Source organism: Branchiostoma belcheri, unplaced genomic scaffold (assembly GCF_001625305.1).
Source record: "Branchiostoma belcheri isolate BF01 breed outbred unplaced genomic scaffold, Haploidv18h27 scaffold25, whole genome shotgun sequence".
Classification (NCBI taxonomy): Eukaryota; Metazoa; Chordata; class Leptocardii; order Amphioxiformes; family Branchiostomatidae; genus Branchiostoma; species Branchiostoma belcheri.
The window spans coordinates 1,752,704-1,777,268 of NW_017803854.1; the positions used below are offsets into that span (position 1 = coordinate 1,752,704).

Sequence of the window (24,565 nt, forward strand, 5' to 3'; positions counted from 1 at the left end):
AAATGTATTTTTCTTTTAAATCTGTGGATATTTCTTGTTGCATGTCCATGTGTTAAATGTGTGTCTACAATGTACAACGGTTTGCATCCAGCAGTTTGCTGGAGGGAGATAAAGAACTTATTATTTTGATGTGCAAAACTTTACTTCTCAATAAAGATCAAAAACATATTCTGCTTCTGAATCAGTGACTTACTACTTCCATGTATTGTGTTGTATTTGCAGTGAGCCCGTTTGTTTGCTTGTGTTTCATGCCAGTTACTTTAAAGGGACACGAGGTTCGATAAATCTGTCATTATGTCATGCATGGTACACATTGTATATGTATGTCTGAAAAGTGATTTTCCACACTTAGTTTGTTAGTTCATCATAGTTTAGAGCAATGACAAGCTGATAAACTTTCACCACTTTCCACCGTCGGATGAGAAATGCCAAGAATGGATAGTCGAATGTTGACTTGGTTCTTAAGAACTCTGTGATTACGTCATTGCAAAAATATGGCGGCAGCCACTTTGTGATTGTGAACGCTAGGCGCTAGCCCCAACTTCAAACAACCGGCAGCTACGATGGACTAATGGATTAAGAGTAGAAATCTCTTTTCAGGCATACCTTGCATGACATCCTACATGTAGTTAGTCAAAGGTCCCAGAATGGTCTCAGAAAATTTCCTATTCTCAATTTCCTATTACATGCATGTCTGTTGCCTTCTGGGAGACGGGGAAATCGACAGAAACTCAATGCTATTTACAAAATACATGTTACCCTATTTTTTTTACCCTAACATTGAAGATAGGTACACAAAGCTTTTAGTCTGGTACTACAGTTTATTTATTTTCCTATTTGTACATTCAAGAGTCCAACCATACAACGTTACAAGTGACATCGTCCTAATCTATCTACATGTACATGGCCTTCAAAAAAGTATCAGTATCAAAAGTAACATATACACAAATGTTATGTACAATATATACGGTCTTCTTAATACAAATGTCAATTAGTATTAATAACAATGAAGGCCCTAACTTTCATGTGCTGGTTCATGAAGAAGTGAAGGACAACAAACATTTTGGAAAGTTTAGAAGAAGCAAGATAGAAAAGGGAACATCTTGTGATCAGTCACTGTCTGATGCTACTGTGGCTGAGGACTTCTTTTTCTTCTTGGGTGGTTTGGATCTGACTTCCTCCTGTAGAAAAGGAATATAAATTGTGTTTTGTAAGCAACAGATTAAAGTATGTTGGCATGGTATGACAGTTTCATGTTTGGCACAACAGAAGTTGCCACAAGATATACAACGTGATTGTATAGTGGGTGAAACCTAATGTACAAAGATGGGTACAGACATGTGTACATGTTTGTGTACAGAGGTTTAGTTTTTGAAATGTAAGTTAAAGTCCTGCCTGCAACCATTAGCATGGTCCCATATGGCAACGCCCATCTCTGTGTCTGTAGCCCTTGGGCCACACATCAGTGCAATCGCTACAGCAGGGGGCTAGTCCGCTGGTAGTGGTGTGTGTTTAACACCCACACTCTTTCTCAAATGCTGAGAGCTAAGCAGAGAAAGCAGTATGTACAATACTGTACATGTAGGTCTTTGGTATGACTTGGCCAGGGACCAAATGCAAGGTGAGCACTCTACCCATTGTACCGGTATACATGTACATGTATGAAGGAGACCTTTGATTCCTTGTTGAAGACACCAAAAGGCACCTACCGTGTCACTCTCTGAAGAAGAGTCAGGTTCCCTGGGGGCGGTTCTCTTGGTGGGTTTGGGGCTGGTGTTGGAGACTTTCCTGGTCTTCTGTCTGGTCGGTCTGGAGGAGTCCTCAAAGTCTTCAGCCAGGGCAAACAGGTCACTGAACCTGCATTGTATGAGATGAAATAAAGGTCATCTCCAAGCAGATGTTTTGGTGGCTGCAAAATACAGCATCAAATTGGCCAGGCAGTATCCATTGGCCAGACTGTGTCCATTTGCCACTTGGATACAGTCTGGTCAATGGATACAAGAGTTATATGTTGAAAGGCTAGGTGCAACAGGTTGTTTGGCGTAATATAGCATCTGCCGTCACACTGTATGCCTGCAAAGCTGTGTTACCGTTACCCCAAAGGGTTGGTGCTTATACTGCCTACATTGATACATACATGTATACAAATTATCAATAACCTGACTGATACTAAACTCACTTAGTTTTCAGCATGTCGCTGCAGCTCTGTTGGATGTGCTGGAGGGCCTGGAGGAGGGCTTCCTGCCCAAAAAACTGCAACATAGAGTCAACAACAAATCAGAGACTTCAGAATCAGAGATATCATTTTGTGTTTTTGTGACTTTCAAGTTCACACACCTCCAGGATGTGTTGTGGGTTTTCAAGAAGGTATCAGAACTGCGGAGGGTGTATGTATTACACTGCTTCCTGAATTCCTCCACATACTGCCCACTTACATGTACAATGTACATGGTAGCCTGAAATGTGTTAATTATCATAGTGACGCTGCCAAACTTTATTCCAACACAAAGGCTACACAAGGGTAAAATTTTCAAGGTCCACTGTTGCCTTCTTCAGGATAAGCAATGACCAATCACTTCCAAACATAAACCCGCAAAATGTACACACACAAAAATTTGGAGGTACGTGTTTCTACCTTTCAAAAACAGTCACTGATTGAAGAATATTCTACTAACTGATAAACCCACAAGAGTTACGATTACAGACACGTGACCTTATTCACACAAGACTTTACAGATATGTGACAAACTGGCACCTTTAAAAATCCCTGTGACAATAAACTGTGTGCTTCCCTCCAAGGCAAGCTTCTGTCATTTTTGTTTATATTATATTAACCACTCCCATGTCAGAGGTGACACTAACTGTCTTGATGTTGCAATGGTCTGTCTGACTCACAATAAGCCGAAGTGAAAAGACGAGTTCTACTTCATTCCACACAGAAGAGATTCCGAGGCGGATCGTAGCTGAACTATCTCTAACATTGGTGTCTGATTTGTGCTGATTTTCTGCACAGGTGGGAATATATTCATTGTATTCTGAATTTTAAATCTCTGAGGAAGGTTTGCCCACGCTACATAGCTACACTTTATCAGTTCACTCAGTGTGCAACAGGGAAACTTTTAGAAACCCAGATGTGGTAACACGGCTGTTAACTTTGAAAAGACTAGTTAGAATAGTTTTAGTCACTAGGCTTTCTCTCAACACTGAATGCTTCTTTGAGGGTTCAACTACAACGTATTACCATGTACCATGGAGTTAGAAGGGTATTACACTTTGTTGGGCAAGTAGACTTGAAAATACTCGTAACACTACGTGGCAAAGTGTGGGCAATGGGTGGGGTTAACATGTCTAGACATCCTGATGTGCTATCATGGCTGTTAACACTTGTTTGAAGAGTAGTCAAACAGTTTTATTGAAAGTTTTAGGTTTTGTCTCACTGTATGCTTCTTCTGGGGTTCAACTACAACGTGGTACGTGGACTAAAATTTTGTTCAGAGAGTTTTGTTGGGCAAGTAGACGGAGAAAATACACATAACGCTACGTGGCAAGGTGTGGGCAATGGGTGGGGTAAGAACATGTAACAGACGTGACCAGATTACATATTAGTGTCAGTTACAGTTAGTGCATTATCTATGTTTAATCAAAGACATAAACCTACTTGGGCGAAAGACATAAACCTAATTGAGACTGTACTGTACTTCATCCAAAATGTTGAAGTTGGGTGAGTGCTAACTGCATTCATGTACAATGTAGGTACCAGACAAGAATGTCAAATTCTTTTTCTAAATACACAAAAATAGAAATTTGCAACTGCGCCATCAGAGATCACGTGACACTGTTGCATCATTCATGCAAGCTACTTGTATGATGTTTATCGTGCCAAAAAGTGGCCCCTCCTATGTCTGAAAGGTGCAAGTTCATAGTTCAAAAGTCACTCAGCGAAGTGAAAAAACAGGTTTGACATGATTTCATGTAGGAGTAATTGTATGTGACCTCACGTGTGGCCTTTCATGTCAGTCTAGACGTGTTGTTAGACGCTTTTGCTACTGCTATGTGGTTGAGATTTAAGTGCATGATCTGTTGTAAAGCTTCAGTTCTAGAACTTAGCAAAGAGCATAGAGATGTTTACTGATTCAGAATATGGTAATGATATGTAAAGATTCCCTTAGGCAGAGTTTGCATTTAGATTGGGCAACTAACTTTTACGTTATTTATATTATAAGGCCACACTGACTTAATTTTATGGATGACATCCTCTGAAGACCCCCAATCTAGTGCGCATGGGTGAATAAAAAAATTTCCAGCCAAAGAAATGCTGCTAAACCACAGGAATACAAAGCTGGCATTGCAGACTTGTGGTAGTACATAGTGACTTTTAGTAATTTTTACGACAAGCTAAGTACATGTACTACTGAGTTACAGAGTTTCGTGGGGCCTCGGTAGCTTACTTGGTTCCTGCCAGCTTCCTATTGTCGCTAACTACCATGTACTACAGAGGATGACACCCAGGCCAGAGCCTCGGAAGTGTGGCCTAATCACCAACTTTTTAATGTAATCAGTATCTGGCACCTGAAATTTTGCCTAATTCTGGGTCAACACGGACCAGTCAAGAGAAGTCAACACCAAAAAAGTAACTCAAACTGTCACCAGTCTGAAAGGTGGGCTCAACAGACTGGCACAATTACATGTAACTAACAGTAACTACTATCTTGTGTAGGGCAAAGATGAAGGGATCCCTGAAACTCGTGCTCCTGTTGGTCACCTTGGCGGTGCTGATATCGACTGCTGATGCCCGTTCCCAGGGGCCGCGACGACAACATTCGGGCCGCAGCCGGGCGCAATCCTCGTGACTTGGCACCAGGTACTGTTACAGTAGGACATGCGTCATCCCAAATCTTATATACAATCAATGCAGTAGTCAAAGGAAGTGAGAGGGAAAATCTTGGCTGAAGGCTTTACAGCACCAAGGGAAGTTGAAACTGTAAAACCTGCATTAACACCACCATGCCACAGTATGCTCCAAGCCTATGTAGAGTACTTGGTCATCAGGGCTATATTGAATCCTTAAAACTTAATTTTCTGCCCACAGTAGTGGCAGAAGGCCATTCAGCACCGAGGAAACAGCCTTTGTTTTATGCAATTTCGGGGTAGCAAAACTGGATTTTCGAAGTCAACTTTCTGGTTATTCTAACTTTTAAAGTTAGTAGTAAGTTGAATCAATCCTATCCCTTAGCAAACAAATACAAGTACTATGCCATAGCAGAAGTAACAAGGTCCCAAACTAGACTGTACTCTGCAACTTCACCTTGCTAATCGTCAAGCAGATGTGGAAAGGTAAAATTATTACATAGGAAGGCGCCATGATCAGGAGACTAGGATTGTAACATTGACTGTTCATGCTCCCCAGTTGTTGCCCAGGGGAAAGACAAGGCGGAGAAGAAGACTGGCAATCTGCTCCTCGCCAGGCTGAAAAGGGCTCGTAAGTCTACAACATTTTTCTCTGATTTCTGAATTAATTTCTTTTATTGTCATTTACTGTTACGAGCAAGCTTTTATTAAAAAATCACCAGTTCTTTCTTCATCACTTTTTTCGTGACTGTTCACCTACAATGTACAAAATTAATGTATGTCCAATGTAACATACAGTCATCAGTGTTCGAATACCTGCCTGCAGTCTGCAATCTGCAGATAGATTTTCAAGATTGCAGAAGAAAAAATTATACAATCTGCAATTTTACAGAAGGAAAAATAGGCTCCAGATTCATTAGCTTTCAATTTAGCAAACTAAAACTTCCAGGCCCCAGGGACAGACTGTTCTGAAACAACAGGAGCTTCTTCACTAATTTGCATCATCCTTGTCTTGACTTGTCTAACTTTTGTTTCCTTTTGGACTTCCAAAAAATTGTCTTCACTAATTTGCATATCAATCCATAGTTCATGCTTATAAACCTGAAATTCTCCTGCAGTCTAGTAATGCTACTGTACAGATTTACAAAGCTATATATGATGTAAAAAGGAATTACTGTTTTGAGAAGGTTGTAGTATGGAGGCATGTGTATTTGCATGCAGAAAGTATTTCCAAATTGCAGAACAAAATTTTGACTCTTCTGCAATATTGCAGAGTACTGAAAAAAAGTATTTCGACCACTGGTCATGTACAGTACAATAAATCCAGTTGATACTGAAATACAATGCTCTTCAACCCCCCAGCTTGTAACTGTTGGGAACACCCTAGTTGCTGTAGCGGTTTGGCATGAAGGATGAAGAGACGCCATCATCCAGTGCTACGCATGCTTCACAGCGCACAGACGTCATCCATGAAAATTACTTTGTTTATTTGTTTATTAAAATTTTCCAGCACATGCATGGAGGGGGAGGGAGAACAAGTGGGTCACCTTTACCAGCTCCCTCCCCTAATTACATCAATAAAAACAGTATTAAACAGCATTGGATTTAAACACATTATGAAAGCAATACATAAACATACATACAAAAATATGGACATTAATAAATCAAATATCATTCTACGTAAACCCCCAAGACCCAAATTGGCCTAACCAAGCTCAAAGGCGCAATATTGTCAGAGGCGCACAGTTTGCCTTGCCGCGTTTTTAAGTCAGCTTCAGCTACAGCACAAACTGCTTGTTGTAGAAATCATCAGAAGCCACGGTTTCATGTTAAGCATTTCATAAGCAAGAAACTTGTCAACATCCAGCTGTTATTGTAATCCAGACAATGATGAATTATAATACATTCATAAAGAATTCATTCATTCATTCACCTTTATCAGGAAAATAAATAACCAGTCACTTCGAATCAATCGCTGATGCTGGTGCACAAGTTCATAAAGTCTTCTGTGAATAAGGTCACCGTAACAGGCGTAACTCTCATGGGTTTTTGTCGGGAAGTGATTGTCATTAAGTATCCTAGTAGGGTCGACACTGGTTGTTAAAAATTTGATCCTTGTGTTCTTAATACCCCTTTTTGTTGGAATGAAGTTCAGCATTGTACTACAAACAACAATTAATCTTACAAGAAGTAGGACTCACATGTCTGCCTCGGTGTGTAACCATGACTCTTGCAGGTTTATGAAGGCAACCGCACGTGGTCACTGAAAGTTTGATCCTTGTGTACTACCCTTTTTGTTGGAATGAAGTTCTAAACCTAATAGGTTACCAAACCTATTGTAGCTCCTGAGTCCTACATCCTCTCCGCAAATAGTTTGCACAGAGGATGTACATGTAGGACTCGGGAGCTATGATAGGTTTGGTAAGTATGCTATGAAGTTCAGCATTGTACTACAAACAACAAGTACTTAAGAAAGTGGGAGTCACATGTCTGCCTCGGTGTGTCTGTAACCATGACTCTTGCAGGTTCATGAAGGCAACTGTACATGGTCACTCAAAGTTTGATCCTTGTGTACTACCCTTCGTGTTGGAATGAAGTTCAACATCGTACTCAGGCCACAAAATTAACTTTCTTCCTATTCTGTCCCAGAACTGTCCCTAAAATAAATTTCAACTGTCCCGAACTGAGGATGAACTTTCCCAACCTGTTTTTTGGAAGTATTGTATGACTTCAACTTTATTTTGCTTACGTTCTGACTCCCAGGTGCACAATAATTGCAAAGCAGACAGGAAATTTGAGGGGACTTTTCCGGAGCCAAAAACCGGGACGTGTGCCTGGTAAACAAAAGAAGGGTTGATATTCTGCAGTTGATTATTTTTCTATTGTCCCCAAAATGTCCCAAAGTGTCTTTTTAGTTGTCGCGGCAAAACTTTTAGTGGTCAGTGGCAATCGGGACACCGTTAATTTCGAGCCCTGGTACTACATGTACGAACAACAATTACTTGATTAGTAGTACTCACATGTCTGCCTGGGCGTGCACACCTGTCGCAGGTTGTCCAGGTGTCCCAGCACCTGGTGCGTTGTCGGGGTCGGCTGTCGACTACTCGTACTTCTGAAAATGCAAAAATCTGTCTGATCCAAAAGCTGGCAGCTCGGAGATCACGCACGAAATACAAGCTCCAGCCGGCAACTCTACATAGTTCTCCGTGGAGCTTCCATTGCGTGCGATCTACGTTTGATCAGAAAAAAAAAAGATCGATCCCAGAACGCCTCAAAAGGAGGCTAGGAGATCATGCACCAGGGCTCTAGTCAGGACCAGTTTTTCCATCAATTACCGGAACTCTGTGGCATGTGACAGACATTTTTTTAAACCAATCTGTCAACCTTGACAGACAAAACTGGCAAAAATCCTGGGTAAAAATATGAAAACATCCAAAAGACCACCAACAACTACTCTCAACACCATTTAAGGCCTCTCAAAATGTGGAAAATTGCATTTTTGAAGGCTTGAAAATCTAAAATTTCCCCGGAAGCATGCCTCCGGATCCCCTAAATTGCGAGCGCCTACCACATTCCCCTCCCCAAATCTAATGATGAACCTAGGCTGACAGATAAAAATTTCAAGATGGCTAGAGCCCTGTCATGCACTAGACAAAAATTTTTATTGTACACCCTGTTTAAGCTAGAGGCTACCACAGAGGATTTGACAGGTCGCTTAGCAAATTGCATAAAATAAAAGAGCAAGCTCTGAGAAGCTGTGTGTGTTTTGTTGTCTTTTAAATCATACTTTTACCTCTTTACATCTTCCAACTAGTAATACATGTAGTATGAAGTCAGGGTCAACCAAATCCTAAAGAAAGAAATACATCTGACAGTGGGCAAAATTCTGAAAAAAGATGCAACACCCAACAAAAACCGTGAAAAATCCTTGTTTTGCAGAGGCACAGTATGTTCTGCTGACACTCAAAACGATACTTCCACACACGTAAGGAATGACAATCATATAGAGAACCATTGCATTGTCCAACTAGCACACCAGCAAAACACATTGCGGCTCCGCGAACCACAATGTATTGTGCACTTTGCCAGAAAGTCTCATTTAAACGTCATCCCCTCTATGCTGTAGTTTTCAAATGTTGTGTCAGAAAAGATATCATCTGCAATAGCCAAACTTCTAAAGCATCATTGACAGAACATCCAACAAAATCCAGGAGTAATACATGATTGTACGTTCTACTGACGTGCTTGCAGTGTCGGACTTCAACTTCACCTTTTACTCTTCCTGGTTGGGGTGCTGCTGCTGAACTTGAAGACCATGGACTTGACCAGGTCGGCGAGCCGTTCCTCGTGGTCCAGCGACCACTGCCGCAGGATACAGGTGGTGAAGTGGTCCTGCTCACTACAATCACGGATCATCACGTAACGAACCATCTCTAATGTTGGTCTGCATAGGGAAGTCATTTGTTAGACTTGTGATGAATAAATGAATGAATGAATGAATGAATGGATGGATGGATGGATGGATGGGGTGTGGAATGTGGTGAAGTGGTCCTGCTCGCTACAGTATCGAATCATCATGTAAGGAATCATCTCCAACGTCAGTCTGCGGAAGGTAGTTGCAAATCTTAAAAAAACAACAACTTAAAACTGTAACATTGTTACAGTAATAAAATGGATTTTGAATGAATGGATGAACAGGTCTATTTTAGTAGCCTGACAACATCACGCTAATTGGAGCAGGCCTTCCACTGGCAAGACTATCAACAGCATACATGTACATGTACATTGTACATATTCATGAACTGTATACAATTGCACACACACACACACACAAGCACGCACACACACGCACAAACTTACCTTTCTACCTTCAGCATTAATAATGTGTTGGTCAGGGCCTCTGAATGGTCTGAAATAACATAAATAACAGAATTAATTCTGAAGTCACATTTGCATATTTAAGTCCTATCAACCTATGTGAAAAGTTTAAAAGTTCCTTTCCTGGTGTACAGAATATGTATATTTTTCTCCTCTATTGCATGTGTCACTGGGTATTTTTTTGTGGTATTTTTACTTTTCTCATTAAATTTGTGTAAATTCTTTGTTCAGAACTTCCTTCCATACACATACATTTTTGTACTATTAGATAAGTCTCTGATAGCTACAAAGACATGGATATTTCTATGAGTAACAGTATCTTTCCCAGTCTACCCACCTTTATAGTTAGCCTTCTGTAGGATGGGAAGAACTGCCTCCACTGGGATGTCATGAGCCAGGAACAGCTGCCACACTGCGTACTGCTCAAAACTCTCCCAGTTCAGACTCGCCACTGGAATGTCAAAGGTTAACTTTGTACATGTGTGTAAAGGTAAACTATTAATCTCCAAGCAGATCCTTTGGTGGCTGCAAAGACAGTATCAAATTGGCAAGGCTGTATCCATTTGCCAGGCAATGGCTGGCGTATAAAAAGGTAAAAAAAAAAATAGAGCCTAGTAAAAACACCACATCATCTGAATCCATTGTTCTCTGACTTGAAAAAAACTCAATAATATATAACATTACATGTAGGATAACAGCACGAGAACAAGCTAAAGGGAAAGAAGTCTGAACTTTGGTCCACACATTTTCAGAGGGTGTCTACATGTAAATAGTCTTATAATATCCATACTCTTCGGTGTGTCTGTTTGTGTGTTTGCTTCCCAGAGAAAAATCTCATTTCCTATCTTTCATTTGAATGTATACAGTATAGGACTGATAAGTACATGTAACTGTACTTACAGAGAACATTTGCAACAGATTCCTTTCTAAATGTAGTCAGGTTTCCCAGCATGACTTGGAACACCAGTTCTTGTAGCTGAAACAAATACAAAGCATGAAAAAACAACAGCACAACATTCCTTCTCAAATCTTTTTTTTCACATTTCCTTTGAATTTTTATGATTCATAGAGGTATGTACAAAATGTACATATGTATCTGGTATTGAAAATATTGTAGCATGATAAAATGTAGCAGATTATTTGTGGACTATGCATTCCATCTAATCAAAAGTACTTACTAAAGTATATTAATTTTATAATTTGTTTGTTAACGGGGTAGTTTACTACTAACCTGAGCTGGGTCGATGACTGCAACTATTAGGTTAAGAAGCTCCGTGTTTCCAACAGAAACATTGGGGAACTGGAAAATAAGGCACAAAATCAGGAAAACTATCAACTAATTCTCATCAATTAATGAGTGCCCTCTAACATAGAGTGATCATAACAATTTTTTGGAGTCTGTATACACTACTGTAATTGTAAATTATCGTCTTAAATTCATCTTTTAAGATGTACCTATACCTTAAAAGGACTAGATTTTTAAAAGAATTTCAGACTTACCTGAGTGTAGACAAAAGGTACCAGGTAACACAACAGGGAAATGTCGTTGTCTTGGCATTCCTGGGAGAGAACAATTGTGACAGAAGCATTTAGCATTTTACATATGATATAGAATCTGTACATCATACAATCAATAAGTTGACATAAACTTCAAAATGTTAAGGAAACTAAGGGTTTAAAAAACTTTGTTTTTGAACCCGTAGACCAAAAAAAAATCAGTATCTCATTAAAATTAAATGAGGTCTTGAAAAAGTTTCTAACCTTAATGTCCATCATGAGACATGTTTCCAGATCTCTGAGTTGGGTGTGGTCACTGAAGTCTTCATACACTCTGGCCTTGTCTTCTGTCACCTTACTGAACCAGAAACAGACAGAGAAACATTGTGAACCAAGTTGGGAACTGTATTTTCACACAAGAAATTGGACTTACCCCAAATTTTTGACTGTACAACTTGGTGAAGTACATGTATCTCGTACAAAAAAGGGGGTCACCCTAGTTTAGGTTCATCCTGGTTTAGGGTCACCCTACATGTAGTTTAGGGCTGCAAACTTGGGGCTAGGCAAAGGAGTACAGAAACATGCCAACCTCGCGTTCACTGAATGTTATTTGAACATTTACCTACATGTAAGGTACCCAAAGTGTAGCTCCCTGTTATGACAATCCTTCCACAAATGTGGCAAATCTTAATAAACAAACAAACAAAGAAACAAACAAATAAACAACAGTTTGTGCTGTGACAGTTACCTGACAGACAGATAGTAGAGTAGGTGGTAGCCGAGTCTGGGCTGGCGCTGGTATAACTTGTCCATCAGTGTGTACAGGATCTCCACACTTGGGTACGAGTCCTCAGACATCTGACACAGGTTTCTGATCAACGGAATCACAGCATGAAGGTTAGACATCCAGGTGATGAGATACACAAGGAAATTCTTACTGATGCAACTGGATAGATTTTGAAAACTGTCAGACATTTCAAGTAGAAGCTCATTCCTTCAAACTACTGGTACTGCCTAGTAGATAGCAAAAAGAAAAACATTGACAATGTCATTCCAAGTAATAAAACTGAGAACATTTCTGCCCTTACCTGAAAATGACGTAGACTGGCTTTTCAATCGACTCAAGAATGGACCTAGAAAAAGTCAATGGCATAATATTTTTTTAGTTCAGACTATAAATAACTTTCACAATTCATATCAAATCATATTGTATCATATCACATCATATCATATTGCATCATATCAATATCACATGCAGTATTTCATTTCAATAGCTTGTGTCAATAACTTGTTAACAGTAAAACAAATCTTATATGCTCATTTGTACAATACATGTATTATACATACATTTTATATTTACTAACAGGTTGCCTTAATAATTGTACCAATGCAAGTACAAATGAATATACAATGCATATTGTGACGTGAATTCATTAAAAATGTAACTAATAGACATAAGTCCCTTACTCTTGTGTAGCTTCAGCAGGTAAGACTTTTCCTGACAACTGTTTCCTGAACAACTCCGACAGACAGTCAGCGAGGGGTGACGCAACTTCACTCTCAAAATCCTCCTGAAGAAACAATATTGTCATCACAAAGGTTTTAATATTCTCCAGGCATACAAAAATGTAAAATCCATACATGCAGGGGAAAGCCAGCATTTTTAGCATTAGTACACTAAGCCTAAAGACTGGACTTATTCTATCTGTCTGTTATTTTAAATATTTGTTCATAACTTGGACAAACCTGCTGATTTACCTAACCTGCATACTCCAATCAGCAGAGGCCCTGCTCATGCCACAGTGATTGAATTAGCTGCTCATTACGTGCAAGACATAATCACCAGATCGATACATGTAGCCTTAACTGTGTGGCATTCTCTTCCTCTCACCATTTGTAAGATGGTCTCCACGATTTTGTCCACCACTTCACACTGGGCTTCTGTGTCCTGGGAAATATCACTGGAGGAGAAATATGGAAGCAGACGACACTGGATCAGTGATTATATACAGTCAAATGCATGTTCACTAAATTAATGCAGAACCTAAGAAAGCTTCATGACAGCTTACATTTTGTAAACACTGGAATCCTCCAAAAATCAAGCCAGAGTGAGGCCCTCAAGCATACATCTTGCAAATTACTGTATTACGGTCTGTAAATTCATTTATTTTCCTGGAGATTTTCAAAGTGGAAGAGTGGAAAGGAGGTTTCGCTGTTTTAACACTTAAAAGTTTGCAATAATTTGATGTTGAACGGTTCTAAATACAAACTATGCAGCTTCAGATTAGCCTCAGTGCATCCTTCATAGTTATTGCCGGCTCCTTACTGCTGGCTTATCGCTGGCTACCAGATGTCTTAATGAAGGCAATGTGACAGATGTCGGTTAGCTTGAGGAATGAATCCACTCTACTTTAACACTACCTGTCTGCCTGTAGTTGCACCACCAGGTCCCTCAGTTCGCTGTCCCGTGCCAGCTGTCTCAGGGGGTCTGAGATGTCCACCGTCGATTCGTCCACTTCCTTGATTGGTCGGAACTTCCAGTGCACCTTGCCTGTCAATCCAAAAACTTTCTGTTATGAATTTGCAAACCTTCCTTCCTTTCTTTTCTTTTTCTTCTGGGTAGGGAAGCATTGTTTTGGGTGGCTGAGTTGTGAGTTTGTGTATCTGTATTAGGCCATGATGAAAGTCCCTGACAGTGTACTTTTCTCAAGTCAATAAAGAATCAATTTATACACTGTATCTTTGTTATACATTTTGTCTTACCTCTTCCCCCAAACCTCACTGAAAAGCAGCCTGCAGGCTGATTTGAGCTTCCCAGGAATAAACAATGGTTAAAACAAACAAACATACAAACAAACAAGAATGCTATCTTACCCCCAACCTCCTCTTCCTCGTCGTCGCTGAAGGCCACCTCTCCCACGTACTCCCTGTCGTTGTTTTTGTCGTTGTCTGAACTGATGAGAACGACCTCTGGCTTCACGAGGAGCGGTTCTTCTACAGGAACTTTAGCCGCTGACGCTGAGATTAAACAAGAATAGCGAAGACTTTTAAAATCTATTCTTTTCACATAGAATATACACTCTGAAGTCACTTTTTACTTTCAATGTACATTTCCTAACATGGTCTATTGTCACAGACAGTTACGGTAACTATAGTGTGTAACGTCTATTACCGGTAAACATAATTTCAACAGGTAACATATATATATATATATATATATATATATGTGACACCATGAAAACATGGCACATTAAGATTTACTATACTGTAAAACATGACATGCACTTGGAAACTAATTATAAACAAGGTTTGACAACTGCAAATATACAGGCAAACAAAATCGCGATGCAGTATAAAATAGGCCAATTTGTAGTTGTTCTATACTAGTTAACAATACTGGGTACTCAATACATTTAACAGCCAACCCAAAAAGACCAGTAGATAGAAAAAGTTATCAAGAAGATGAAATGAAAAAAAGCGCCCCCTTGTCGTTCTAAGCGGCATGACAGTCACCCACCTGTTGCTGTACAGAACTCAGAAAACTTGTCTCTGATCATGACCCTCAGGTCTTTGTCAAGCTTCGGGTTGTCAAACAATGGAGACAGGGACCTAATATGGGAATATCAATCAATCAATCAACCAATCAATCAATCAATCAATCAATCAATCAATCAATCAATCAATCAATGACTTACACTTACATGTACTTTACACAAAGGGCATTATGCATTTCAAAGGAATTACAGTACAGTATTAAGATAATAATAATATTGTATTGCATAAGTATGCAGTACTGTCAACTTTTCTTAGTTATGAGTAAATCTAACACCATTCACTATTTGGTATTCAGAAACCAAATTAAGTTACGTGACAGAACATACAAAGTGTAATAAATAACTAAAAGATATTTGCATAAAAATAACTTGACTTTTTGTAATAGTAAGTTGACTTACGGTAGAACCCTTTTCTCTAAGATCTGTCTCAGGGAGGTGTGGATCCCTTGTCTCACCTGGGCTTCGTACGGTGGGAAGAAGTTTGGAATGATCTGAAAGACAAGGAGACAGCTTAATAAACATTCTTCTTGCCTTTTGGCACCAAATTAGTGGTCATCATGATTGGGCATTCTCCTCCAGAGCTTGTGGTCATACACCTGGAGAGAACCATTCCCATTCTCAGAACTACCAATAGGTGCTCAGATTCTTTATCACTATGGCAACCACTGTCCAATAGGAGCTCAGGATTCTCTGTCACCATGGAAACCAGTCATCACAGTCTCAGATAGTATGGTAACACACAGTTCCCAGTCCCTGCGAGACAGAAACTGACAGGTGCTGCAATTCTCAGCTTCCTGAATTTCCCCCCATATCGACCTCTATTTCCAGATGCCCCCCGTGCGAGATTTTGGGACCTTAAAGTTCACCTCATTTCTTGTGTCTGACCTTTTAACCTGCCATTCTGTCTGTCAATCTTCCCCAACCCACATGCTGTCAACCTATATGTATAGCTTAGCTACCAAAAACAAGACTTCTTTCCTTGGAAGTAAAGAAAGAAAAAGTAGTCACCTACCCGACACAGGAAGTCTAGAAGTGTAGCAGTGATGTGTGGATGGGAGCGTAGAGAATGGTGCATCACTAAAATGGCTGGTTCTAGAAGGGAAGAAAAAAAGCTATTAGTTGATCATAACTTACTTCAAGTTATCTTTATCTTCAGTACTTGCGTAGAAAATGGGGGTGAAATTCTTTGCAACTACTTCGGCATCTTAGATGGCTCTAGTTACATTCTAAAAGTTACATGTACAAATGTAAATTGTACAAGGGTTTTCATATGGGAAAAAAACTACAGTGTAGATTCATTTATTTTTGTTGTGACTTCTGTAAAAGGGAAAGGAGCTTATTTGAAGCGTTTTAAGTTCACAGTTGAAGCAATTCTGTAGTATAATAGTCATCTATTGGCATATTCACCGTGTTGTAATTTGCTGTTAAGAGTTTGCTGAAAAAAATGTGAAAATAAAAACAAAAGAAACATTTCAAGATTTCCAGCACATATGAAAAGACAACAGACATACCTATATTCATGATGCTGTCCTTGTCAGGCTGGTAGAACAACCAATCGTAGAACAGCGACAGTTTGGCGTTGGACGCTGCAACATTGGACTGTAAGAAAAAAAATTAAGTCAACTTTGAACACTTGTGACAAATTCCATCTGGCAAACTACTAGTTTTTGAACACCTCAATCCTTGGTTAGGCCTGGCCTGGGTGCCATCCTCCATAGTCCATGGTAGCCAGTGACAGTAGGGAGTTTGGCACCCGGGCCGCTGAAGCTCCACAGAACTCTAGTCTAGAACTCAGTATGTCACAGAAAGCCAGCATGTGCCAGCTTGTCGTAAAAGTAGTTGTGTACCACCACCAATTCACAACACCAGCTTTGTATTCCTGTGGTTTAGCAGCATTTTGGGAATTTTGTATTTGCCCACACGCATTAGTTTGGGGGTCTTAATAGGATGTCATCCATAAAATTAAGTCAATGTGGCCTAAGGTGCACATGCACCCAGTATTTTGAGCCCCTGTGGGCAAACACGTTACCTTGCAGGACATGAGCAGCCAGCCAATGAGAGCCCAGCGCGGGACGATGTCGGAACACAGGATCTCGTTGGAGGGATGGATGACGCCGCAGATGTAGCGAATCAGGTCACAGCGCAGGGACTGGCTCTCTGGAGTACTCAAGTACTGTGGGTGGAGTAGTAGAAATAGTAGTAGAATGGTTTATATGTCTAAAATGACTGCCATAGAGCTGAACTGTCTAGCCTGGAATCCATCCGTACAGGTGGCGGTGACTCATAGACTAAGTCTTGTAGGGCTGGATTCCAGGCTAGAATATTGTCAGGGTTGAATACACAATATTATATTATATTATACAAAGACACATTATAAGGGAGCACATTGCAATTGTCCTCAGTATCAAGCATTGCAACACATTTACACTATGCGAAGGGTGAATAATTAGGGGTACTTTCGAAGATTACTCTTACTGGTCCTCCTCTATGTACCAACTTTCAATCAATTAACCATCTAGTCACAATCATTTACAGATACAGATGCAGATTTATGTGAAAATGTCTTGAACTGTTCTAACCTGTCTCTGAAACCAGTCTTGGTATCTCTGTTGTTGACCAAATCGAACCTACAGATTGAAACAAAAGTCATGAAGCCTGTATATAACATTTTAATTAACATCAAAGGGCACAAAGTGTGCATCACAAAAACAGATGTGCAATAAACAATACCTTAAGAATTTGGTACCTAGAAGTCAAAATATACAAAAGAAAGAACTGATGCAATCTAAGCACTGACATTACAATTTGATTTCTCAGGAACAGAAACTGACACAAACCTTAGAGGTGAGGAAAAGTAGTTTGTTCTCCATCTCTGGAGTCAGTCGGCAGGCCAGGAACTTACGCGATGTTCGTAACGTCATCAGCTGAGACAGTCCTGGAGAAACGCACGCAACACAAATTTACAAAGGCAATTTTAACATGTGAAAGCATGCAAAGTTATTTAATTTACACAGTGTCATTACAAAAGGCAATTCCAAAGACAAAGGAGGTTCAAAAGTATGTTAATAATGTCCTAAAAAAATCAAAATAAGTCTTGTGGACATTGCATCAGAAGTTTGCCCATGTCTTCAAAATCAGGTACAAAATCTAAGCACCCTCTGTCCCTAAAACTAAGTAATAAAAGAATCCATAAACATGCTTAAAATTTTTCTACATTTTTATGGAGGCGCACTTTCCGTTGAATGCCTGGGACCCAGCCCTTAAAAGACTCTGTAAACATTCCAACAAAACTTCTTTGGACCTTTGTATTTCTACATTATAATGGAGGTTTACTTGCCTGTGAACTGGTGGCTGAGTGTCTGTGGGTTTGTGATCATGTCTCTCCACAGACGCTCGAACTCCGGGATACGGGCAACGTGCTGCAGGAGCCGGATCAGGTCCCGACCAATCACAGAGCAGTCTGTCCACTGTGAGGAATGACAGAATTCAAATTAGACCAATCACAGCAAAGTGTGTCAACTGTTATTTCAAAGCAGACCAATCACAGCAAAGTGTGTCCACTGTTATTTCAGATCAGACCAATCACAGCAAAGTGTGTCCACTGTTATTTCAAAGCAGACCAATCACGGAGCAGTCTGTCCATTGTGAGGAATGACACTCACTTCAAACGAGACCAATCACAGCTAAGTGTGTCTATTGACAGAAATGACAGTTTTCAAATCAGACCATTTTTAAACAATGAGAGAAAATCGAATCAGAGCAATCACAGCAAAGTTTGACTGTGTCTGTGAGAAACGAAAAAGCAGATGTGAAAAGATAAATTAATCATTTATATAATCTATAGTCTACAGAATGCACACTAACAAATCAACCTTTACAAAAGTATAATACAGGTTACAAAATGTACTACAGACCCTTTCTCTGAGTAGTGCCACACAAAAGTCCACTTCCTTCTGCCTGAGCGTAGCTAAGGCCTGAGCTCCATGGTCCTCCACTAGTCGTAGGTACGTGTAGACAGAGATGGACACCAACACGGGGTGTTTGTCCAGCCACGGTCTAACATAGGGGAAAACATAAGACAAAAATTTACATGTAAATTGTTTAGTGTCTTAACAGACCAACCTAAGGCCACACCAATTTAATTTGTTGGTTCTCGGATTCGCCCCTTCGTTTTTTTCTGATTTGCAAAAAAAAAAAAAAATATATGATTCTGGTTCTGAATCAACTGAAAAATGCTCATGTTTTGCCCCCAACAGTTGAGGAAAGTCCTTTTCTTCCTACATTGTAGTTGTTACAGTTTTCCCATCTATCATTGCAGTGGTTTGATTAAAAGTTCAAAATTCAATGTTTAAATTTTGACCCAGCCTTTTGTGTTGACTTCATGGCTCATTTCGTAGCATTTAAGCCTATAATAGGATGCCTAGACCTGTTTTTATTTTTTATTTTTTTCGCCCTGTCGCTTCATATTTTTTCTGAAAAAATCCGAGAACCAACAAATTAAATTGGTGTGGCCTAAGGCTGAATTGGTATTCACAAATAGGTGTACTACTTGTATCTCAAAATGTACTTTGGTAACTTAACCTCTTCAGAATTCTAACTGTGAGGAAATTTCCTGGTATGCTTACATGTAGTACATCCTTAAATCAAAAAGAATTACACCCAAAACAATTATACCTGCATACAGCATGTCATCAGAATGTACTGAACCTGTGCAAAACCCAGATTATTGACAGTTTCAGTTGGATGTTTGGGTGATGTTGCCCGTTGCAGCCAATATCTTCTCTGACACAACATTTGTGAATTGTAGTATGTTATAAAAATATCACTCAAATATATATCACTGAGACATTCTGACAAAGTGCTACATGTATGTACAATACATTATGGGTTTTGCACAGGCGCAGTACGTTCTGCCAACGTGCTCCTCTATACCCAGGAGTCATCAACATGTTGTCAGTGCCTTATTTGCCTGTTAATATTTTGCATGTACGTGAAACTGATTTGCATATATGTGACAGAACAAATACGACACTGACCAAAATGTTCCCCATACATGTACCTGTTATCAGCGAGGACGTCCAGCACAGACTCTGCCAGCCACACGTTCTTCTGAGAGACGTCTCCTCCTGTGGTCAACAGATTTTCACAGTTAAACAGCTCCCCAATCAATGCTCAAATCTAACTCTACTTACTGTAAAATGCTTAGGATTTGCAGTACTCTACATGTATTTCTGTAACTTAACCAAAGCGCGATACAGTTTTCCAGAACAAAATGGTTCAAATATGTGCCCTAAAAGTCTTGCCAAAATTTCCAATTTTGCAGTCCATACAGCTCTGAATTCTAGAACAACAGTCTTGCCAAAATTTCCAATTTTGCAGTAAATACGGTTATGAGTTCCAAGACTGCTACTAACCTATGATCTGTTTGAGAAGTGACAGGCAGAGGCCGTCTGTTCCTGCTACAGAAGTCTTGATCAGTTCTCGGGTCAACCACAGGACCTGTGAGGCAAGAACACACAGGGTTAGAGATCCACATTTACTTGTGTAGTAAAGAGTTAGAGAAGAAATATACATACTTGTCAAAAGCAGAACTGTTCAAATATATTATGACATCCAAGCACTACGATGTAAATGAAAAGCTATGTAAATTTGTTCATACATGTTTCAAAAAGAGAGAGGAGATCATGTAGATAGATCCTGTAGTTAGAGACGTAGCACAGAAGTATAACACTTGTTACTTATATACCTGTACCTATAGTTATAGCACAGAAGTATAACACTTGTTACTTATATACCTGTAGTAATAAGTTTGTCATTGTCAGTTTGTTTGTCATTTTTACTGACAATGACAATGTAATAACATTGTCATTGTCAGTAAAAATACATGTGCAGGACTTAAAATACTACCTGTATATGCAGGTTAGTGCAGGTAACATTGGAGCTCTGCTGGAATTTCTGATGTCTACCTGCACCTGTCCAAAATAGTATACAGTATTATGACTCACCTGTGTCCTGACAGACTCCAGTAGTTTGGAGAAGTGGTTGGTCACCAGCTGGTTCAGTTTGACCAGGACCAGTCCCAGGCCGTCACGCGAGATCAGTGTCAGGTCGCTCAGGCGCTAACAACAGGGTGTTAAAAAATATCTATCAGTTAAAATATGAAATTGTGGGGTCATGTGGCGTAATGGTAGAGTGTCCGCCTCGGAACCAAGAGGTCCGAGGTTTGAACCCTATCAAGCCACTGATTTTGTGCCCCTGGGAAAGGCACTTTACACAACTTCTTACTTCACCCTGGTTAAAATAGGTATTGTGTTGTTGTCCTCTATGTTAGTGGCATTAAAATAAGTTGGAAAAGCTAGACTGTGCTGTCACCGGGTCTTGTGATTACATGATGGAATAATAAAAACAAACAAACATGAAATCAAAGATAGCAGATATCTGGGAAACATTTGGGGGTTTTGTGGAAGAAGGACAAAAAATGGAAATGAGAGAAAGATAGAGAGAGGTCAAACTTAAGTAGGAGCAGAAAAATAAGGAGCACTTGGATAGGATGAAAAACCAAGAGACACAAAAGAAAAATGTAGAAAGAGTGAATGATGGATGGATGAATAAAAACATGAAATGATGAATGAATGAATGAATGAGTGAATGAGTGAATGAACAAATGAATGAACAGAGAAACCAACCTTCTGAGCACTTGTTGGCTCCACCAGGATGCTGTACAGTAGACCCATTGTGATCTCCTCATGCTCCTGCATACCTTTGCACACCTGCAACACAAATGAAAAACTCACACCTACACGGAATGCTACTCTACACAAACTACAAAAAACAAGAACATTACAATATTGTTTCTCTGAAAATTAAAATAATCATATTCAGGAAAATTGACTGAAGAAAATTATGAAACCTGACATGGTTAAAGGATTGTTGATTTATAATCCAAAGGCTCTGAGTAGCCTTTACCACTCACTGGCTTCGGGAGGTGTCGGGAGCGGCAAACTGTTATCTCATTCTCAACGGACAAACTCCCCTGGCATGTTATCTCTCTATTTGGCGGATTTCTACTCTTTCCAGTCGCCTCCCGAAGCCTGGTAGCTACTGAGTACAAATCCCTGGCAGGCACCAATTTGTCATTTTGTGTCTTTGGGAAAGGTACTTTACACCTATTTCCTCACTCGACTCAGGCCAAAACATTGTCAGCTGTTCTTACCATGGCATTCAGGGCATCGTGAGCTTCTCTATCAGACAGTCCTGCCACCAGTGCTGTGTAGGTCTCATGGCAACGTTCTAGCTTCTACAAGTCACAACACAGAAGATTCAACAGTTAGCAATCATTCAACAATTGCCCTGGTGTGATACCTTATGAGTAACAGGTTTCTTAAAATTGGTGTGATTTACTGTGAATCGTGAAACTTTCATGGTGTTTTTATTTAGCTGTTGGAGGGAAAGGGAGGTTTTCATGGTACATGTATCTCAAATTCATGATACAAAAAATCAACTGATTCTCTTACAGTTACTGTAAATGATGTAACTAATAGTCATACAAGGAAAATATATTGTTAGTGTCATGAAAACTGCAAAAATATAACACTGTGAAAGTTTCACAATTTACAGTATGTCACATTAATAATGACACTGGATATAAATTTCAATACATACAGTAATGATATTAAGGTCAAAGGTCACCAAAACTTCTCCCTGAAGATATGAATGCTAGAAGTATGATTCCCAAACGATTTACGTTATGTTCTGTAATATGCACACGTCTATACTAGCGGGGATCTTTCTGTTGGGAGCTCTGTTTTTCATTGTTTATTTGTAACTACTGCGAATGGGGAAGTGGGGTTTGCAAGTGGTTTTGCAAAAAGAGAAAGCACACAGGTCTCTCACCTTAGATAAATTATACAGCCTCATAATTCTATTTCAAAAACATGTAGAGACTTAACGGTTAAGTTAATAGGTGGGGAATGTTACAAATAGACAGAGTATGTCTGATCTATGCCCTATAGACTCCTATGTTCAAACTGATCAAAGATTTTAGGATAAGCGTTTGCCCCCCTCCCCCACTAGCTGCTTGCAACTTGCAAGCTCTAATTTCTTTTTTTTTCCGGCTCGCACAAATCTCAGTAACTTTCTTACCTCCTCTAGCTCGTCTTTTGGGTCCAAGGAAACCACGTCGTACAGTCGTGTCTTTGGAGGCTGGTTGGGCTCCATAGCTCCAGCCAAAGTCCTGCACAAAACCCCGGAACACACACACACCAGTTTGAACGGTCTGTTGGCTGCTCTCAGTGTTAGCGTGCGAATCGTTGTTGACACCGTACAGGGGCGCCGCCTACCGATTTTTGTTGGTATAGCAGCAAAGTGTAAATATAAAGGGTCTCACACCGGGAATGTACTTTCTATTCCTGATTCCTTCCTTTAAAAGTTATGCCCACGATCATCATACTGGTCATTCTGACGTGGCTGATACAAGACCTCTGTCCGAGTGATTTGAATTGAATCACCATCTCCACACAGTAATTTGGACCATTGCACACTGGGGCATGTCCGTATTCTTTTTTCGAAAAGGTGTGGTGGTGTGGCTCTCCCCAAACAGGGGACCTCAATTTAACGTCCTATCCGAGGGACGTCCCTAGCAAGGACTAGGTACTCTTTTTTAACTGAATGAACTGAGGAAAATCATATAAAGTGCCTTTCCCAAATGCACAAGATCGGTGACATATGGCAGAATTCGAACCTGAACAATTCTACAAAACCCGGTACTCAAACTCCCACCTGCCCGGAGGGGATGCGATGGTCCAAAATCCTACTGTCTGGAATTGTTCATCCACTTCAAATTGGATCAAAAAAAGTTTAAATGATTGCAAATACATGCCCGATGGCTAATTGCAAATAACACAAACGACATGCATGAAAAAGAAAATACAATGATATGAGCGACTATGTGCAAAGTTATACTACATTCTACGACGTTTTTTTGTTGGGTTTGACTTCTTCTTTTGAGGCAGTGTATGAAAGTTACCCACTGTATTCAAGGTGCCCTGGGCTAGAATCGCACGCGTCAGACTTAATTCCCATGATTTGTGATAACACCCGAGGCCCTGGTACCGGTAGCGAAACGCATTGTCTGCAGTTGGAGACAAAAGCTGCATACCTACGGAAAGAGGGACGATCTGAGCTTGCTCCGAGACTAGTAGATGGGCTTGGTGATACCAGTTTTGTGGCAGGCCCTATGAAAAGCTTGGGCAAAATCCGTGAGGATCAGGGAACCTTTATCTACTGTAGACCTGTTCCCAGCTCCCGCGTAAAAGAAGTTCAGCAAGTCAACGAGGCGGTGAGTTGTAGAACATGCATTCATATCTACTAAGGAAAACATATTGTTTTTGCTCTGTTTCCTCTTCTTCTTCTCCAAACAATGGATCAATGTCCTGAACCAGGTGTCTGTCACCATGGTAACTAGGTAAGAAAGACGGCATTTAAGCACTACAATCCTGGTAAGTAGCCTCTACCAGGTTTCGGGAGAAGGCTGGAAAGAGTAGAAATATGTCAAATAGAGAGATAACATGCCGAGGGATTTGGTCGGCTAGAGAATACATTTTGTCGCAAAATATACTCTCTAGCCGACCAAATCCCTCGGCATGTTATCTATCTCTGACCGATTTCTACTCTTTCCTGCCGCCTCCTGAAGTCTGATAGAGGCTACCTGGCAGGTGGCTGTCATAACAAATGTTTGTTAATCGCGCCCGCTGTACCTGTCCTGTCGTGCAGCTCTATATCCGGTACGT

General features: G+C 40.1%; 1 protein-coding gene and 1 long non-coding RNA gene across 2 annotated transcripts; one reads left to right on the plus strand and one right to left on the minus strand.

Annotated features, from left to right (window-relative positions):
• Nucleotides 1-806: 806 nt before the first annotated feature.
• LOC109471575 (integrator complex subunit 3-like) lies at nucleotides 807-23,074 on the minus strand. Its single transcript, XM_019770926.1, has 32 exons — nucleotides 22,920-23,074; nucleotides 21,991-22,074; nucleotides 21,464-21,547; nucleotides 20,783-20,896; nucleotides 20,192-20,276; nucleotides 19,837-19,903; nucleotides 18,692-18,833; nucleotides 18,115-18,244; nucleotides 17,615-17,712; nucleotides 17,357-17,404; nucleotides 16,807-16,950; nucleotides 16,289-16,376; nucleotides 15,790-15,869; nucleotides 15,177-15,268; nucleotides 14,741-14,832; nucleotides 14,098-14,241; nucleotides 13,645-13,774; nucleotides 13,115-13,184; nucleotides 12,691-12,794; nucleotides 12,312-12,356; nucleotides 11,972-12,094; nucleotides 11,488-11,581; nucleotides 11,227-11,286; nucleotides 10,958-11,026; nucleotides 10,627-10,702; nucleotides 10,064-10,177; nucleotides 9,709-9,757; nucleotides 9,119-9,292; nucleotides 7,870-7,960; nucleotides 2,180-2,253; nucleotides 1,710-1,857; nucleotides 807-1,181 (listed from the first exon to the last, which is right to left on the minus strand). Exons 1-32 carry the CDS (start codon nucleotides 22,992-22,994, stop codon nucleotides 1,110-1,112), a joined length of 3,060 nt encoding a protein of 1,019 aa, XP_019626485.1. The 5' UTR covers nucleotides 22,995-23,074; the 3' UTR covers nucleotides 807-1,109.
• On the plus strand, nucleotides 2,866-6,458 carry LOC109471604. The gene is made up of 4 exons (XR_002140308.1): nucleotides 2,866-3,013; nucleotides 4,718-4,861; nucleotides 5,408-5,479; nucleotides 6,211-6,458. It is a non-coding gene; the product is annotated as an uncharacterized LOC109471604 (long non-coding RNA).
• Nucleotides 23,075-24,565: the final 1,491 nt, after the last annotated feature.

Coding starts and splice junctions, on each gene's coding strand:
- LOC109471575 (XM_019770926.1), bottom strand. CDS start 22,994: ATGGAGCCCAACCAGCCTCCAAAGACACGACTGTACGACGTGGTTTCC. Junction 12,795..13,114: donor TGGAGACCATCTTACAAATG/GTGAGAGGAAGA, acceptor TTGTTTCTTCAG/GAGGATTTTGAGAGTGAAGT. Junction 9,758..10,063: donor ACAGAAGGCTAACTATAAAG/GTGGGTAGACTG, acceptor ATGTTATTTCAG/ACCATTCAGAGGCCCTGACC.